Source organism: Anguilla anguilla, chromosome 2, assembly GCF_013347855.1.
Source record: "Anguilla anguilla isolate fAngAng1 chromosome 2, fAngAng1.pri, whole genome shotgun sequence".
Classification (NCBI taxonomy): Eukaryota; Metazoa; Chordata; class Actinopteri; order Anguilliformes; family Anguillidae; genus Anguilla; species Anguilla anguilla.
The window spans coordinates 24504921-24523674 of record NC_049202.1 but is presented as its reverse complement, the minus strand read 5'-3'; the positions used below and the strand labels follow the sequence as shown (position 1 = coordinate 24523674).

General features: G+C 42.9%; 1 protein-coding gene across 4 annotated transcripts in view; it reads left to right on the top strand.

The window, feature by feature from the left end:
• Positions 1-2729: 2729 nt before the first annotated feature.
• Positions 2730-18754, top strand: part of bms1 (BMS1 ribosome biogenesis factor) — a 32004-nt gene continuing 15979 nt past the window's right edge. The window contains exons 1-12 of one of the 4 annotated variants that reach the window (XM_035404671.1): positions 2730-2913; positions 5052-5223; positions 5608-5798; positions 13108-13187; positions 13321-13509; positions 13727-13869; positions 14411-14532; positions 14675-14868; positions 15090-15229; positions 15952-16637; positions 16827-16928; positions 18584-18735. In XM_035404671.1, the coding sequence (XP_035260562.1) occupies positions 5057-5223; positions 5608-5798; positions 13108-13187; positions 13321-13509; positions 13727-13869; positions 14411-14532; positions 14675-14868; positions 15090-15229; positions 15952-16637; positions 16827-16928; positions 18584-18735 (2166 nt within the window). In that variant the 5' untranslated portion in view covers positions 2730-2913; positions 5052-5056. Of the gene's footprint in view, positions 2914-5046; positions 5224-5607; positions 5799-13107; positions 13188-13320; positions 13510-13726; positions 13870-14410; positions 14533-14674; positions 14869-15089; positions 15230-15951; positions 16638-16826; positions 16929-18583; positions 18736-18754 lie in introns of all 4 variants that reach the window. The other 3 variants (XM_035404670.1, XM_035404669.1, XM_035404668.1) reach the window with 3 other exon arrangements.

The following is an 18754-nucleotide window of genomic DNA, read 5'->3' as shown; positions in this document are numbered from 1 at the left end:
AGTCAGAGATGGTCCAGCGCTAGCTTTTAGTTGCTAAAGGAGACGTGTATCCACAACCCTATATAAATGAATGGAACTTAAAATAAATTTGCTAGCATACTGTATAAGTGTCCTGTCTTGCGTATTTGAGGTTAATATGAGAAAGGGTGATCCCTATCAGCACGTCTAGGAATCCGTACATATTCACTGTTGTCACTCAAGTCGCAGGACGCAAAATAGCCGTTGGGAAAGCAGTTTGAAAGTATGAAGCAAGGTCTGCGCCATTGGCTTTAATGGGTCACGATGAGATAATTACGAGCGTGTTGCTTGTCTTAAAGTTGATATAGTAAATAAGGCTGTATTAGTATTAGTAAATGTGTATGTATGAAGTTGATTTATTTATTTATACAGTTTATTATGTGTATTTTTACAGGACTTACATTTGAATAGGTAATGATGTCCAGTTATTTCTCAAAAATACGAAGTAACGGGCACGCACCAGCTATAATAATCGCAGGGATTCCATCAATTCGTTTCACAATTCCCAAGTGGGGTTACAAAGTTAAATAATGTATTTTTACAAATTTTCGAAATGGCATTTGTTCCAAGTTGCACCACACAGCACAACAACCTGAGCCCAACGTCAGTCTGCTCATCAGTTTAACTTTCACTCCGTTTGTAATCGGTGCCATATTAGCCAGTAAACACAAACCCAATAATAAACAAACACAGACCGGAAGTTAACTTGGGGCCAAGCGCATAACCTTGGCAACGCGCGTGCCTCCGATGAAAGCGTCTATACTATGATGGGATTAATTGAAACTTCTGAAGAATGTTGTTATCAGAGAGATATGGGCTGAGTTGACTTGAAGGGTATCTTTTCCTGTACTTTCCAAGAATGGACAGGTACTAGATGAATCCCTGATTTTGTTCAGATGAGCAAATACTCCATAGTAATATAAAACTAATAATGATTATGGGAAGGCGTGGTGTTGTCATGGGAGGGCAGTGGAGGCCAGCTGACATCAGGGTCTTTTTACAGCGTCATTTGGGCTGAGCTTAGTGTTGTTTGGGCTGGGGCTCAGTCTGGTACTTGAGCAGTTGGATCAGAGAGGCAATCCCAAATAGTAAGGTCTGAACAAACTATAGGAAAGTCACTGCACTGTCCAATCTTGTATCCCTGGAGATCACACCATAAGCACCGATGTACATGACTACACTCAAATTACTTTAATTTGTGAAATTACTTTGACACTTCTTCTCTGCCAGCTGCCCACTCAGGTCCTGTTATCTTTTTGTACCAAGCACCAAGTTATAGTACAGTTGTATTTTTCTAGTGTGCTTTCTAGGTGGAAAAATGAAAGTTGAAGTATAGAGGGAGGGTTGGTCACATCCTTTGCTTGGTACAAAAAGATAACAGGACCTGAGTGAGCAGCCGGCAAAGAAGAAGTGTCAGTTCTCATTTAACAAATATTTGCCATGAGGGATGAAGGTTCTAAACCATACAAAAGTAATGTTACCTTACCTTAGCTCGTTACAAAATAAATATACAATCACTGCCTTATATTGCCTGAAAAGTATAATCCAGTACATTTCTTGTAAAAAGGCAAATAAACAGTCTTCATTCTGTATGAAAGGGTGCTTCCCTTATTTTCAGTACAGTATTGAACATTCCAGTGAGAGTTTGCTATACTCTTTCTGCAGAAATAAACCAATGAAATCTGACACTTTCCACTCTTATTCTCTACTTCAGCTCTAACTTCAGCCCCACTGTTGTATGGCACACTGGAGCTGAGGTCTCTGGGTACACAGAACCAACTGATTGCTGACTGTAGAAACAAATAAGAAAATCAGTGAATTAAAAACACATACACCTGAAGGTTCAAAGGCCCACCCGGTATTCACAGTGAGCCACAACAGCAGGATAGAGATTGATGCTATCCAGTGCCACTTTTTCTCTGGAAAACGCCTCATTTTGGCTGGGTACCATAGGAACAGGCAGGAAAATACAGCGTTGGTGTCCCACTCTCTAACAGAAGATTCGGAGTCTGATTGTATCATAAAACAAACAAACACTCTTTCTCTCTCTTTTTGAGACACATATTTAAACCCATACCTTTAACATGAGTATATAATGTGTAATTATTTCCAACTGTATTAGTCACAAATAGAAAAACGACAAAATCGCACATAAGAAACCATTGAATTTACCGAGCTTTTAGTTTGAAATCCTCTAACCAAAAGTCTCCAATTGTTGCCCGCAAAAATTGCCAACTTTACGGAGCTATGCATTCTTCACGGTTTGGAAAACTTTTATGGCAACACGTTCGATTTCCCCAGATTTGGGGTGGGCGTGGTCAACCACGTTACAAAAATAAGCACAGGTATAATTCTAAACGTATTTTTAAATTTTTAATTTTAAAATCCATTTCCTGCATCATTTTCCCACATATTAATTCACTCGGTATGTTAACTTACGAGTTGCCCTTTAACTCCACGTGGTGCAGTGTTCCAGTGTAACATGACCAAGAGACGTGTTCCTTCTTGATTTCACAAAAATAATGGACGTTTCGCAACGATCGAGCCTTATTATACATCACGATGATAAAGGATTTCATGGATATTTTGACTTAATGTATGTAATAGGATAGAACTCAAAACAGAAACCCCCGCGAATGACCAACAAAGCAAACATACGGAACTGGGGAAATGAAGATTCACGTTGATGTCGGTACGGAAATGTTGGTGTACTCACTTCCGGGTTCCGTGGGCACACGTGATAATTCACCGACATGCTCATGCTTTATGGTGAACTAGGAGACTGGGAAACACTCTGATTGATCGTTGTCTGAAGTGCTTCATATAGGCTAATACGCTGAATTATAAGGGACCACATAAACAGCTGTCATCGGAACGGTACCCGACCCTCTAAAGGTAACACGACGTTTAACTATTTTTAAAGCCATTGATTATTCTCGTGTACGTTTTCTCACTACAAACTGCAACACGTTGCTGTACAGTCTCGCTAGTAGTGATAAGGTGTTTGGTGAAAACAGTGGTGATATACAACAGAAGTTTGTGAGATTGCCAGCTAACAAATAACGGTTTGGCATCAAAAAGTACACTTTAATAGTCGAATGACGACAACTTGTGCTATTGGCTATTGGTTGCAGGTACTTTTTATCATGCAGCTTCACGAATGACTACCACATTTCGTGATTGCCATCATTCATCACAGGTCGGGCTCATTTCAAGTTGTTTGTCTGGATATTAAGTTTGTGATCTGAAAGCCTGTGTAGTAACGTTCTATCTCACCAAAAAATTTTAAATTTAATATTTTTTTATTCAGCTTTTTCCCCAAAAAATGTTTCTCTGGGTTTTGCACAATTGAATTTTGGTAATTTTTCCCATTCCTTTATGAAAAATTGCTCAAACTTTGCTAAGATATAGGCTATGGAGATTAACAGAGCTCATTGGAAGGTTCATGGCTTTGACAGTCTTTTTATGAATTTCTTCAGCTTTCCCAGACTTTCTCCAGCCTTTTGCTCCACTTTCTTAATCCAGCAGCAAAACTGCTGCATAATTTATAACAAATATTCGAAACTATTCGAAAATCTTTTTTTTTATTTTTAATTCTAACCTAAATTTGAGCATTCGAATATTAGTTTTGGATCCCGCGTTTTTGATTCCGCGCTTTGTTATTAACATAAATATACAGGCTTTAATTTCATGTGGCGAATCATGTCCATGCAAGCAAAGTTCATTTCCTGTGCTAACGTTACTGGTCAGCTAAGAATTTAGGCTAAATAATGTTCCCATGGCAGGCTGTTTTCTTTCTGTTCTGAAGATTTTGATTAAATTGGATGATGAAAGAAGTTGAACAAACTAAACCGAGTAAGTAATTTATGTTGTTTTAGGCTACAGGTATTATCCGTTTGAATAGTTTTTGTGTTAAGAAATAAACAGGGATTTCCTATAAACAATAATTTCCTTATTATTGTGATTAATAAATGCCGAGTTGTGGCAAATTACATCCACGAGGAAGTCCTTCATTCATTTGGGCATTAGGCTATAGAAACTGCAGGGGGCTCATTTATGACATAAACTTGCGTCCATACGTCAAGTGAAGACCTGACGTAGAGCCACAGCCGTTTCCACGGTCAAATCGAGTCATGTTGAAATTTTATAAATCACTACTTTGACGTGATTTTCTACGTACGCGCCACACAGTTGATCTAAAATACGTTTTATAAAGGCCCCAGATGTAGTAACCTAGTATGAAAGTTCACCGATGTCCTCTATTCTACTGCCCGCTTGTGGAAAATAACGCGCAGGCCAGTTTAGAGGGAGCCTCACGTGCATATTGCGCCTATAAGCTGTTTATTTTTGTTAATTATTTAATTAATTATAGGCAAATGATATTCGAATATATCCGAACGCCAACTAATTACAAAAAATAATATTCGAACTCAATTTCATGGCACTTTTGACAGCCTTAGTGTGTGCACGATGGCAGTGTAGCAGAATGGTTAGGCATCTGGGCTTGAGGTTATAGGTTTGATTCCCTGGAATGGGAACCCATGAGCAAGGTAATTGATGTGAATTTCTTCATTAAATATCCCGCTGTATGAAGAGCATTTTATGGTTATGCAAAAACAGTGTGGAAGGGGATCTGTGTACGGTCGCGTATGTTGTGCGACTGTCGGAGAGGAGGTTGCACAGGGTGCCACGCACCTCTGGATTTATAAGGGCGCGACCAGCCGTGCAGGTGGTGCACAAGCAAAGATTGGTTGTTTAGTGAATAGAGGCGGGGATTCCTGTGAAAACAACTTCAGTGTAATGACGTGTACGCACAGCCACTGTGCACAGCCGATGCCGAAGCATGCAGTGGCCCAGCGCGTTCGACAGCGGTGCAGGCGTTGTACACACAGGAACCACGTTGCTTTCGCTTAACCATAAAACGTTCTTAAATAGGCTGCATGTAAAAAGAACGTAGCTGTATACGTCACTCTGGGTAATTGTCTGCTTAATAGCCTACTTATAATGTAAATGTAAAAATGTGTGTGGGTCAGAGAAGATGGAAGTGAAGGAGCACAAGAAGCACAATAAGAAGCAGAGTGGGCCGCAGGCAGAAAGGAAGAAGTATCGCAAGGAGGTGGCGGCATCGGAGAAGGATGAGAGGAAGCGGAACCCCAAGGCGTTTGCAGTTCAGTCTGCCGTGCGCATGGCCCGCACGTTCCACAGGTCAGGTTTGAGTACACTGACATGGTGTCACATACAGACATGTGCACCTATGCATAGACACACGTTTTCACACACACACACACACACACACACACAGATTTTATGTTTCTGCATGCATTTGTAACTAGCATAAAAAACTTGAAACTGCTTCCCAGACAATATACAGGTTTATGACTTATAGCCTACTTCTGTCATTTTATCACTGTGCAATAGTGTGCCTGATTACTTCTCGGCCTTTTAAGCTCTGCATTTTCTGTGTGGTCAGGTCATTCTCTGCATTATCACTGTGCAGTCACCGTGCTGTTTCATAGACATTGTTCAGTTGCTATGTTCTTTGTGTAACTGTGTGGTCATTGTCATTTGCTACTTGATCTCCATGTCCAGAGCTCAGGACCTGAAGACAAAGAAACACCACATCCCTCAGGTGGACCGATCCCCCCTGGAGCCTCCGCCAGTGGTGGTGGTTGTGGTAGGACCCCCACGGGTGGGGAAAAGCACCCTCATTCGCTGCCTGATTAAAAACTTCACCCGGCAGAAACTCAGTGATATCTGCGGTCCCATCACCATCGTCTCAGGTGAGTGAGTCCTGCACACTCTCACTGGGGTAAACACTATCTCATAAAAAACACGTTTTCAACGTACAAAAATGCCAAGTTACTCACACATACAAGACATACACTGTCTATAACTCATTCATTCAAACTGGCAAAATCTAGGCCTGCCATTAAAAGTATTGATATCAAAATGACGCCAAGTTACTGTACTACAAACAATATTGGCTATCTTGCCTCACCAAAATTAAATAAGCTGTATTCCAAAGCAATGCTACCCAATGTTTCCTCAATTATTTCAAGTAGGGTTGGGTCGGTTTCTGGTTTTGCCTGTCCGGTCCGGTCCACAAACTTAAACCGGTTTAATTTTATGCGAACTGACTGAACTGGCATTTGTCATTATGAGACGTTCTGGCAAATTAAAAAGTAGCCTACTTCAGAAACCTGTGCCGACGGCGCTAAATCCAACTTGTATTTCATTAGTAATAAGCAATATGACAACGTGATTAACATAATATTATGTTTGTTTATAAACGGAGCCACTAGTGTCTGAGTGGATAAAAAAAAAAAGATTTACAGGCCGTGCGCAATTTAGTGCCGAGGCCGGCAGCAAGGAGATCACATTTCAGTAGACCAATCAAATGTGGGTGGGGGGAAGATGATGCGCACGGCGCACGGTGTGTTGTTAACTTGAAAGTTTGTGTGTTTTTTGGGGTGACGAGACGAATCATGGCAAGAGTTTTGTGTCAAAGAAAACGAAAACTGTGCCAATATGGCAACATTTTGGATTTGAAGCCAACGAAAGAGGTGCCGCTACACTCTCATTCATGGGCTCTCATTATGTTCTGTCATGCCTATTTTGATGGGGGCTGCTAAAATGATCCGGGTGACACAATGACATTCTAAAACGGTTATACCCATTGTGCCGACCACAACATTTATTTTGCCTTTTTGTATAGCCATTTCCGTGGATAAAATCGCATTTATTAATATTTTCTGTTAAAACATTTAATTCATATCCAGGGAGATAGCTAACTACTTGCAAGTTAGATGACACGTGTAGCCATTTACTAATACAATCGCATTTCAGGCTGGAAAATAACCCATTAAACCAGAGAAATTGCTGAGCTGTCTTAGAATCTTTATCGCCAAAGAATGTAGCAAGGCTGGCAGTGTCAGCATAGCAACGGACACTGCAACAAAACTTTAAATACAGCACAATGGTTTTAGAATGTCATTACCTCACCGGATCATTTTTGCAGCCGACGGCTCCACTCGGGAGCGGCTGAGTCACCTAGTGGTAAAATTCGGTATTACTGGTCCGGTATTTGGCTTAAAGGAGTAACATGGTGGTTGAATGTGACACTTGCCAGTTGTCTTTAGGCAACAACAAAACAAATGTGCATAATTTTTTTATTATTCAGTCATTTAAATGTATTTTTCTAAGCCTAAATTCCCCACTATAAAAGTTCACCGGAACTGTCTGAGCGTGGTAATGAGAACTGTCAGTTAGCTATGATTGACAGACCGTGCCCCGTTACCATAGCTACCTCCATGATACGCGCTTATCTTGGGACACTGAACTTTCACAAGCTAGCTAACTTAGTATATAAAGTATCCACAGCTAACGATGTTGACTTGTATCCAATAATAATTTTTGCTAGCTAGCTAGCTAGCTAGCCAGCCAAGTTAAGATAAAACCACAACTATAACGTCCTTATGAAAGCAAACTAGCTAGCTAATGTTATCGATAACATTACATTATGAAAGCAAACGTTAGCTAGCTAGCTATAAATGTATATGACCAACCGATTATTGTCAGCTGCACCAAAATTTTCTTTCCCACCCTCAATAAACGACAAGTCCCAGTAGAAGATTGAATTAAACCTTTTAAAGTTATATATTTTCTGAAACGTTACAGATTCCGCTTGGCCACAATAAGTGAAACTATGCGATCTGAGTGTATAGTTTCTATGTAAATTACGTCAGAAGGATTCAGCCTTGTTGTTTGCTACGTAAACTTCACAGCACACTTGTAGCAGGACGGTGTGTCCAGTCAGATTTCTTTATGGGGCGTGGAAAGGGGAGTGGTTACTGTACTCCTGACGCACTAAGTTGATAACATTCTCAACCGCCTGAAAATAGGACGATAAATTTAAAACACATATTTCTCCAAAAATAAAGAACGGACATATTTAATACTACTCATTGTGTTTCTTCAATGCCTCTTGTGCAAATAGCACATAAAACCGAGAAAGTGTGAAAATCACCATGGTACTCTTTTAAAGAAAGGTGTTCCTAGCTGGGCTTGAACCTCGACCCCATGTTCCCAAGACTGTAACCTTGCCCACTAGGCCACAGGCAGACTAGCTGTTTAAACTGGAAATGTTTCAGAGTAAAAAGGTATGGGTATTTTGCATGTGTATGCGCGTTTTTGATTGGGTCGTGTAGGTGAAGATTTGGCTGGTGTCAGTGAAATGTCCAATGGGGAGACATGTTGTTAGTGGGATAGGCGGCAGGAAAAATAAGGATGAGAAGAAGAAGAAGAAGGAGAAAACGCAAAATCCCCTTAGTTTGGGGCTTTATTGTGTGGACATGTGAAGTTGTTTATGAATTCTGTCTGTTGAAATGGGGTCAGAATGTACAGAATTTAATGTTTTTAAGGGCTGAGTGTCTGTGGCTGTTGTGGTTATTTCTGTGGGGAACCCTGAGAAGTGCCAAACTCTCAGTGCTGTATAGGTATGGGGCATACCCCCGCCAAGGCGTAACTTGGCGGGATGGCATACCTGCCATCCCAATATATATGGTAGGGTTGGATGCCCAATTACAGCTACTTACACAGAATTATAGTAGCACAATATTGTCTGTTATTCCATCCTCATTTCCTTCAATAAACAATTTTTACGTTGGTGGCTGTCTTTCCCCTGGAGAAGGCTGTGTACAGCTGGCCATGAGCGAACACAAGCTGAAGAAGGTAGATGGCAACTCGCTTATTTTCTTGTCCCTGAACTTTGTTGATGGTAACTGAGAACGCCAGCCTGACAGGGAACTGTCGCCTGACAAAGGTGAAGGGAAGCTCATCATTTCTGTCATGGTGAGGAATCAGACGGGGGGCGCACAGACAGCATTGCAATGACTGGCGTCGCTATGGTGAGAGAACATGCACTTGGTTCTTCGAGCCGCTCTGACCGCAATAACTATGAAACGACCTTCAAGACGTTTCATAGTTGACGTTCAAGACCTTGTGTGCCGTCCGCACCATGTAGACCGCGGCGACAGCAAAGAAGCATGGAACACGAATGATGAGCTAGGTACTTTGTTAGCATGCTGACGCTGGACGGTGAATCAGCACCGCGCCGACTGCAAGAAGCATGAAACACGAATGCTGAGCTAGCTAGCTGGGTACTTTATTAGCATGCTAACGCCAAATGGCGGATCAGCTGTATACTTCAGAATTCTTACCTGACGTCTCTGGAGATTCGCTACCTCGCGCCAATCTCTTTGCGTTTTGTAGTATTTTTATACTGTCTATGGTTTGGCATTACGACTTGCCGACAGTGATTTGTGCTTCTTTTTAGGCATGATGCAAACGTTCTTCAAAAAAACTCTCTTTCTTTACTGGATCGTCTCCAGCGTTTTCAGATCCGTCTCTGGTTTGTGGTGTAACTCTTACCGTTACGGTATGGTGGAAAGTAGTTCCGGATTCCAAAATAAAAAGTAAAACTGCCGATTATTTATTTAACATTGAAAATGAAATGATGAAAAACACCATATGCAATGGGCGGCCCCCTGAACCTTTTTTTGGGGCAAGTTTGGAGGGACTGGAGGAATGTGGATTGGAGGAAACACACACACAAACCGCTCTCCAATTATAGTAGTAGGATATTGCTGAAAGGCTTGCTTCCCACAATTGACAATTTTTCTAAAGAGGAATGAATGATCAGATGTTATTTTTCAAGAGGACAATGCTCCTGCCCACACTGCAAAGACCACCAAAAAGTGGCTTGAGAACAAGTCCGTCAGGCTCATGTTTTGGCCTGGTCAGAGTCCAGATTTGAACCCTATAGAGAATGTTTGGTCTCACATTAAACACAAACTAACCGGGAAACATTTTTCAACTACTCATCAACTGTTTGAAGTCATCAACATTGAATGGAGCAACATTGGCTCTTCTTTCTGTAAAGAGCTGTCCGCAAGTTTATCCACAAGGCTTAAACATTTAAAGAAATCAAAGGGAAAAGCTATCCCATACTAAGTTACTTTATCTATTTGTTTAATTCTTGCTGACCAATGATTGTTGTTAAGACCATTAAAAGCTTAATATTTTGCCATTTTGGGCTTGGCCCATTTTTTTTGCCCAGGAGTGTATAAGGCATTTTGATAGGCTTATCTGCAGGTAGGAGTCGTCTTCGCTGTTTTGCTAAGGTAGATCAGTCACCTTACGTGAGAATTGGAAGTAGTAGAACCGGAAGACTTGAGAGTTGAGAATAGGAGCAGACACACGTCCCAGCAAGCTTAGCATATGATAAAAGAACAATAGTACGAGAGAAATGAGGAGAAATGATGAAATTGAGTACTTGAAACAATATGTTTTTAGCAGAATGGGCATGTAGGTGAAGGTTGACATGATCGCAGACTATAGTGCACAGTAAATGAAGTGACCATGATCGAGCTGAATTTCCTTATCGAACGGTATAGCTATACCTATATAACAGACGGTATAAAACATCAGTCGTTAAAGTGGTGGGTAAAGTAACGTGTGATAATGCGTAGGAAATCTATTGCACTGATGTGCTTTTCTCAAGTTCAGTAACTGGCCAATATTGGAGCCAGTTAACTGAACGTGCAGCTGGTATGTCATAATGCAGTGTGTACGTTCGGCAGGGACGTGGGAAGACGTTCTAAGTAGGGGGTGCTGCCAACCGAATGTAAAAGTGTGACATCATTATCATTTAAAAAAAATAAAATAAAATCAATTTACCATATTTTACAGAAAGATGCTTAAAGATGACAGGCAATGAATGGTATTCAAAATTATGAAAGCGCGTGTTTATTACTTTAACAGAAAGTGGTGTACAGTCTTATTTTTCCCACGGCGCGCAGGAACTGGCGCCGTGGGCTGTGCGTGGCAAATTGTGGTCACTCGCTCAGTCACTCACGGACAACCTTTGATGGAGGTTTGGTGGGACGTATGCGCAGGTGGTGCTTGGTTTAGTAGGATGCATGCGCAGGTGGTACGGCACAACATTTTTGTTAAACTGACCCTTGAGTCTTTTAAATACAAGATCAAAAATGCAGAACACCGTCTAGATGCTCCATAATTCTGAGGTTTGATGTAATTCTAACCCAAATCCATAGACATATATCATTCATTGGAATCCATTGTTGGAAATGGTAGCGTCGGCAAAATCATCCCACACTTGCATATCTGAATGAAAGAAGAAAAGAAAGAAAGAAAAACTATTGATTATGTTTTCTCTAGCTCATGAAGGAAGACAAAAGTAACGTTAGCCATCAGAGCTCAACCAAAGCAACAATTGTGTTTTTATTTTGAAAGTGCGTATATCAGCATCATTCCGCATCACATTTAGCTGGCATCAAGTTGCCTAGTGACGGTAAACAATTGACGTATTATTTCTTGTTAGCGAATGGCTCAAAGCAACGCAATCTAGCTAAGTTATACACTTACACAACTGTTTTTTCACTCGATTTTAATTATGATTTAGTTCTGTTGTATAACGGTAATAACTCAGCCTACACACACACCGTGACTGAATAAACAAACACTAACGTTAACTGCACGGCGGCAGTGTTATTATCAAACATGTCTTACCTGCATTTACAGGGCACCAAACGTGGCCTTGCGTTCTGGTGTATTGCTGATGAAAAGCCTCACTAGGGATGGTATATCCAATCTGTCCAGAATGTTACTGTGAACATGCATTACACCCAGGTGTGTCAACCTCTTCTGGCTCATGGTACTCCGCAGCCAAGTTTTTAGTCGTCGTAGGGTGGAGAATGACCTTTCTGACGATGCAGCTGACACAGGGAGACACAAACACAGTTCAACAAACGTCTCAACCTCTTTAAACAGCCCCCTGGCTTGTGGATGTAGCGTTGCAAGAAATTTGGCAGCCTCTTGGGCAGAACTGAATGTTCTTTCCTTCCTTTGCCAGGTCGCCCATTAAGATCAGCTGCATTTGCAGGCGAGATCTGTCGATCCGTTTTGGGAGTTGAACCTCATTCAGTCCCGACAAGTTTCCATTTGCAGCACCAATGACAGTGGTCTCTCTCTGGACAGCCACTCTCATCCCCTCTTGGTCAAATCTTCGATCTAGCCCTGCTTTGACTAAGTCCAGGGCTTTATAGAACTGACGCCTCCACTGTGCCTCTCCTGAATCACACACTACAGCTTCGGGTTCTGTTGTGTTCCAAAGACGAGCTGGGGTTTTGCTCACCCTGGAGTGAGGGGGCATCTCAAGATTGTTCTGGGCTGTACAGGTGTTCATTTTGTCTGTGAGCTGCTTTACCAAATTGTTCTCCCTAAACGCCAGGATCCATTGTCTAAGGACTTTGATGCATTCCAGGGCCGCGAAAGCACTTGACGTTCTGCTTTGAAGACTTCTGGCCACTGCTTCGTATGGCCCGAAAAGAGCCTTGCAGCACACCAAGCCGAAATATGTCCTCCCTTTCTTTGTTTGCTTGTGTAGTCCAGAAATCTTTGCCCGAGTCTCACCCCTGATCATCTTATCTTGCTCCACGAGTCTGGAGAAGTCTGGAGAAGTCTGGGCGCTAACTCGTGAAATGGCTTTTGTGCAAACACACCATCGAGTTGGGCATAGCCCCAAGACATTGCACACCACCTCCTTTTCTCTGCCAATATGGGTATTTTGCATGTGTATGCAAGATTTTGATTGGCTCGTGTAGGTGAAGAATTGGCTGGTGTCGGTAAAATGTCCAATAGGGAGACATTTTGTTTGTGGGATAGGCGGCAGGAAGAAGAAGAAGAAAAAGAAGCAGAAGAAGAAGGAAAAAGCAAAATCCCCTTAGTTTGGGGCTTTATTGTGTGGACATGTGAAGTTGTTTATGAATTCTGTCTGTTGAAATGGGGTGAGAATGTACAGAATTTAATGTTTTTAAGGGCTGAGTGTCTGTTGCTGTTGTGGTTATTTCTGTGGGGAACCCTGAAAAGTTCCAAACTCTTGGTGCTGTATAGGTATGGGGCATGGCATACCTGCCATCCCAGTTGAGCCACTCATGTCATGATTGAACTGTTGTGGTTGGCATTATTTAGTTATTCACTGGGACTGAACTTGTTCTTTCTTCTCTGTAGGAAAGAAGCGGCGACTGACCTTCATTGAGTGTGGGAACGACATCAACACAATGATAGACTTGGCCAAGGTGGCCGATCTGGTGAGCTGCCTGGGCTGTAAACCCACTTCAGCAAAGGAGGGAAAATGTGTCCTGCCTTTGAGCTGATTTTGCACACGTGATGCTAGACATCGCTTTATCTCTTTCATTCTTTCCTTTGTTCTCTCTTGTTTAGGTGCTGATGTTGATAGACGCCAGTTTCGGTTTCGAGATGGAGACCTTTGAGTTCCTGAACATCTGCCAGGTGCATGGCTTCCCCCGTGTTATGGGCATTCTCACCCACCTGGACTCCTTTAAAAACAACAAGACCCTGCGCAAGACCAAAAAGTGCCTCAAACACCGCTTCTGGACCGAAGTCTACCAGGTAAGAGCCTGAAGAGGGCTTCAACAGCATGCACTAGAGATGCTGAACCAGGGTTGTTAAGATGGTCTCAACCTTGGTCAAGAGTGATTGGTCTGGAGGTATTTGGTTTAGTTGTGATTTGGGTTGATGCATGTTTAGAGGATATTTAGGTCGATGGATAAGATCTATTTTGGTGTGGACCCAGTGAGAGGTTTTTGAACTTTTTTTCTATCTGCAGGGGGCCAAGTTATTTTATCTGTCAGGCATGGTGCACGGGGAGTACCAGACTCAGGAGGTGCGGAATCTTGGCCGCTTCATATCCGTCATGAAGTTCCGCCCGCTGGTGTGGCAGACCTCACACCCCTACGTGCTGGCAGACCGGTGAGTTGGGGAGGTGGCTGCTGGCAGTACATAGGCCTGCTTATAGTAAGACCTGGTCTGGATTAAATGCCAATGCACTAGGAGTGTTCTTGCATCTCTGCTAAACCCTTCTATCTATAGGCCCTTTTCCACCGGAGGAACCTTTGGACCTTTGCATGAACTGAGGAACTTTTTCTGGAACTTTGGAACCTTTTGTTTTTTCACCTCAAGGAACTTGCTGAACATCACTGATTGATCAAATGCAGTATTCGTGAGAATCAGCAAGCAGATTAAGTCACCATTTTTAAATATCAGCAACAGAAAAACATCTAAAGAACAAGCGATTCATTAAAAAAAATTAAGAATAAGTTGTAAAAGAGGATAAGATTAGTGATTGAGTGATCGCATAATGTGCTTGATTCCAAATGGATTCCTAGCATGAGGAAGAATATATTTAAGGAACACATCTTGGCTGGACAGCACCACTCGTTGTATAGAAAATGCTGTGGTCATCTTGGTTCTGCATGGAAGAGTAACAGTATGAAACCTCCGTTCCCCACAGTATGGAGGACCTGACCGACCCCGAGGCTTTGAGAGTGGACCCAAAATGCGACCGCACCGTCTGTCTCTACGGATACTTGCGTGGAACATACCTGAAGAACAAGTCCCAGGTCCATATTCCAGGTGAGACGAGCCTTGACCAGTGCAGTTGGGGGTTCATTTTGTATCATGGCCGCCTTCACGTCAAGGTATTTGGTCATTGCTGAGCAGTACTTAGGTGGATTAGCTCTGCAGTATTTGGAATAACAAAGTGTGCCCCCTGTAGGCATGGGTGATTATGGCGTGTCGGACATCAGCTTCCTGCCAGACCCGTGCCCGCTGCCAGAGACTCTGAAGCGGCGTGCTCTAAATGAGAAAGAGCGCCTGCTCTACGCCCCCATGGCTGGCGTCGGGGGTGTTGTGTATGACAAGGATGCTGTTTACATCGACCTGGGGGGCAGTCATGCCCAGCAGCAACAGGTTAGGAATGAGCCACACACCGGCGCACACAAACACACACTAATATATACCCTTACGTACATGCAGACACAAACACAAACATATACAGACATCTATAAGTACGCACAGAGCCACAGTGTGATGCAATATGCTGAGAGATAATAGGTCTTTGAAGAGGTGTATGTTTATGTCATCTGAGTTAGTGTGTCAGTGTGAACCGATACATTCTCTCGCTCTGACAGGAGGAGGTTCGGCCCACTACAGAGCTAGTCCAGTCCCTTATTGGGACGCACGCCACACTGGATGCCAAGATGGCCGCCAGCAAAGTGTCGTTGTTCACGGGTGCGGCCGCTCTGACACCAGAGGAGATACAGGGCGTGGGGTGAGTTTTTTTCTTTCCATTTTTGCTCAAGTTTGATATTGAACGCTTTTGCTCATATAATGTAGAAGCATGTGACCGATAAGAACGCATTGCCGAAGTGAAGTCATTAACAACATATTTGTAGTCTGCCCAGTTGGCAGCATACAGGTACGGAAACATAATTGTGTTTATCAAACTCTCAACAAATGTGCGGTCTTCCATTTTAGGTTAGGCTGGTTGATGACTTCACACTTTGCAAAAGATAATTATGGAAGATGAGAACGTTCTGTATAATAATAATATTGTCTCGACAACTGACCCAACGATGGGGTCAAAGTTCAATACAGTGTAAGTTTTAGGGATGGGCACAGAGACGATAGTGACGATGACAAATCGCCCTTCGCTCTAGTACAAACTAAAAGTTGTTGTGGCCGACCACTGAATGTGATAATCGTCTGTGGAAACTGACTTTTACCCCATCTTCGTTTTGCTATGAGAGGCCCTCATTTAGGGGAATTAGTACACTGGTCACTCTGTTTATTCATTTCTGTGCTTATGTACTGATTTAAATTACTGAGGTGCATCTGGATTATAAACCTTATACTATACTTTATACAATACTACTACTGTATACGAGGGCCAAGGATTGTGCGAGTGAAGTGGGATGGTGGGGGGGGGGGCTGTAACTGCTGCTGTTTGAGTAGAGGGTTCCATTGACTGCGTTATTCTCCTTCCTCCAACAGAGAGCACCCCACTCCACAGGAGAGTCAGGTTTGGGACCCAGTTAACCAGAGAGTGAGGAGGAGGGCTGTATTCACTGAGGGAGAGGAGGAAGAGACTGATGGGAGTGAGGGAGAGGAGGAGGATGAGAAAGAGGGAGAGAGTGAGGAGGAGGAAGAGGGCAAAATTGAGGGAGGAGAAGAGGGAGAGAGTGATGGAGAGAGTGAGGAAGAGAGCAATGGAGAGAGTGATGGGGAAAGTGAAGAAAAGAGAGAAAAGAGGCTGGTGGAGGATCAGCAGAAAGAGGAAGCTCCACCTGCGAAGAGGCAGAAAGGGGAAAAGGCAGGGTGGGGCCTGGAGAAGACTGTAAAGTCAGAGTCAAAAATAGAGGTCCTGGCCTTCGCTGACAGCGATGATGACCTGGAGGCGAGCGAGGAAGAGGAGAGTGAAGGAGAGACTGACAGTGAGGAGGAGGAGGAGGAGGAAGACGAGGAGGAGGAAAGGGAAGTAGGGGGTCATGGAGCAGCTGACTCTGGACATTGTTCTGAGGAAGATGAAGATGAGGAAGAGTCAGAGAGCTCCGATATGGAGGAAGAGTTCACCCTTCCTAAAGCTACCCACAGTGAGGTCAAAAGACCAAAGGTCCCTCCCCAACCAGAGGAGGAAGAAGGGGAGGATGATGATGATGATGAGATTGAGGTGTCTGTAGGTAGGCAATGCTTACAGTAAACTTCATAAGCCTCACTGAGCTACACCACTAACAAACTTAAAAACGCTCATTCATTCATTCATTCATTCATTCATTCATCCATTCATTCAGCAGCTTTTTTATTACTGGGCAAGATATTACCCAATCAGCCGACCAAAATATGACCATGTAATTTCTGGCCATTATTAGGAGCTCTGCAGTGGAAGGAGGGACTGGCACAGAAGGCAGCGGAAGCATTCGTACGGCAACAGGCTGCCACCCCTAACCTGCGCAAACTGGTGTATGGCACAGGTGAGTGGGCTGCGTGTGTGTGTGTGTGCGCTCATGCGTGCGTGTGAAGAGCAAACTGCCCACATTGTGCACGTTAGGTTATGAACTGCGAAGTGCATGTGGTGTGTTTGTGACATGTATGTGAGGTCTAAGTGCTTTGTTTGTGAGGTGTATTTGCTGTGTTTGAGGTGTATGCAGTGTACTTGTGAGGTGTATGTGCTTTATTTGTGAGATGTATGTGAGGTGTGAATTTTGTAGGTGGGGTATGTGCTGTGTGAGGTATATGCGCTTTGTAAGTGAAGTTTAAGTGTTGTATTTGTGAGATGTATGTGTTGTGTTTGTGAGGTGTATGTGAGGTCTATGTGCTTTGTAGGTGACATGTATATGCTGTGTGTGATAAAACTGTATGTCAGGTATACACTCTTTATTAGGTACACCCAGGGTCCAAAATTAACACTCGCCAGTCGCCTAATGCGGGTAAATTTAGTCTTTGGCGAGTAAATTATGGAGACCACCCGCCACTCAGATTTTTATGGTTGTCTTCTGGCATTAAATTTTAAACTAACCACATGGACAAAAACGATGTCCTCGACTATAACGTTAAATGATATCAGTGAAACATAAACAACTAGAAGAGTGCATTCAGTAGAGTGCAGATCTCCGCCAGGCCTGTTAGCTTAGCTGATGCAACAATAGAGGCTACACAATCAATGCAACCAGACAAATACAATTTTACAAGTTTTTACCATGTGCCACTGAAAATCCCAAAAACGCCGATTCAGTGAAGTAACGCTAAAGGTGGTGACATGTTAGCTAATTTCATTCATATCAGCCACAATGTGTTAGACAGAGCTAACGTTGACGTTATAGTCTGGCACTTTCGTTTCAAATCTGGACAGGAACAATCTGGACGGGAACAATTCCAAAAGACGAGCGATGTAAAATATCAATTTCAACGTGAAAATGCCAACAAAATAATTGCCATAGATTCAAACATTAATGTACCCCATTAGTTGGCGGATTGTTTTGTTGGCATTTTAACATTGAAATAGACATTTTACATCGCTGGTCTTTCATTCCAAACGGAATCAGTTGTTGATCACTTGCGGCCCCTACCGACCGGTTAGGAGGAGTGAGGAGTTAGAACTCAATGTATTTCAACGGACAACAATGACGGAAATTAATTCAAATAAAATACTTGTCGTTGACCGATTTGCAAAATATTCGATAATTCAGGTCCTTGGCCTGCTGCCAGCATGCACAACAAGTATTAGGCTGATCGGCCCAGTAGTATGCGAGATTAGCTGTGGACAGATACACAAACATGCGCAAACGTACACACACGACCAAATGCATAATCCCCTCCAGGCTCTCGCCTGGCGGAGATAATGAAATGAAATTTACATAGTGAAGAACGTGCTCTTTGGTTGGTAATATTTATGAGTACTGCTGGCTGTAGCCTCCAACAGCAATAAACTTAGTCTTAGTCAGCAGAAATAAAAAGTCTTGATTGGCAAATTTGATATGATTGTTATATTCTCAGACTCCTTAATAAATGATCCTTCTTGCACTTAAAGGCGAATACCACTGAATTTATTAATTTATTTATTAATTAACAGGTGTACCTAATGAAGTGGCCGGTGAGTGTATGTACTCGTTGTGTGTTTGTCCTTCAGTGGTACAGAATGAAGAGGATGATGAGGGTGAGGAGGAGTTGGGGGGGCTGTTCAGAGTCAGCCGCCCAGAGAAGAGCAAACGAGAGCGTGCCGATGCCCTAGACTGCTCACGCTTCGCTCCTGACGCCAGTGATGACTGGGACCAGGAACAGGTGGGGGGGGGGAGTATTG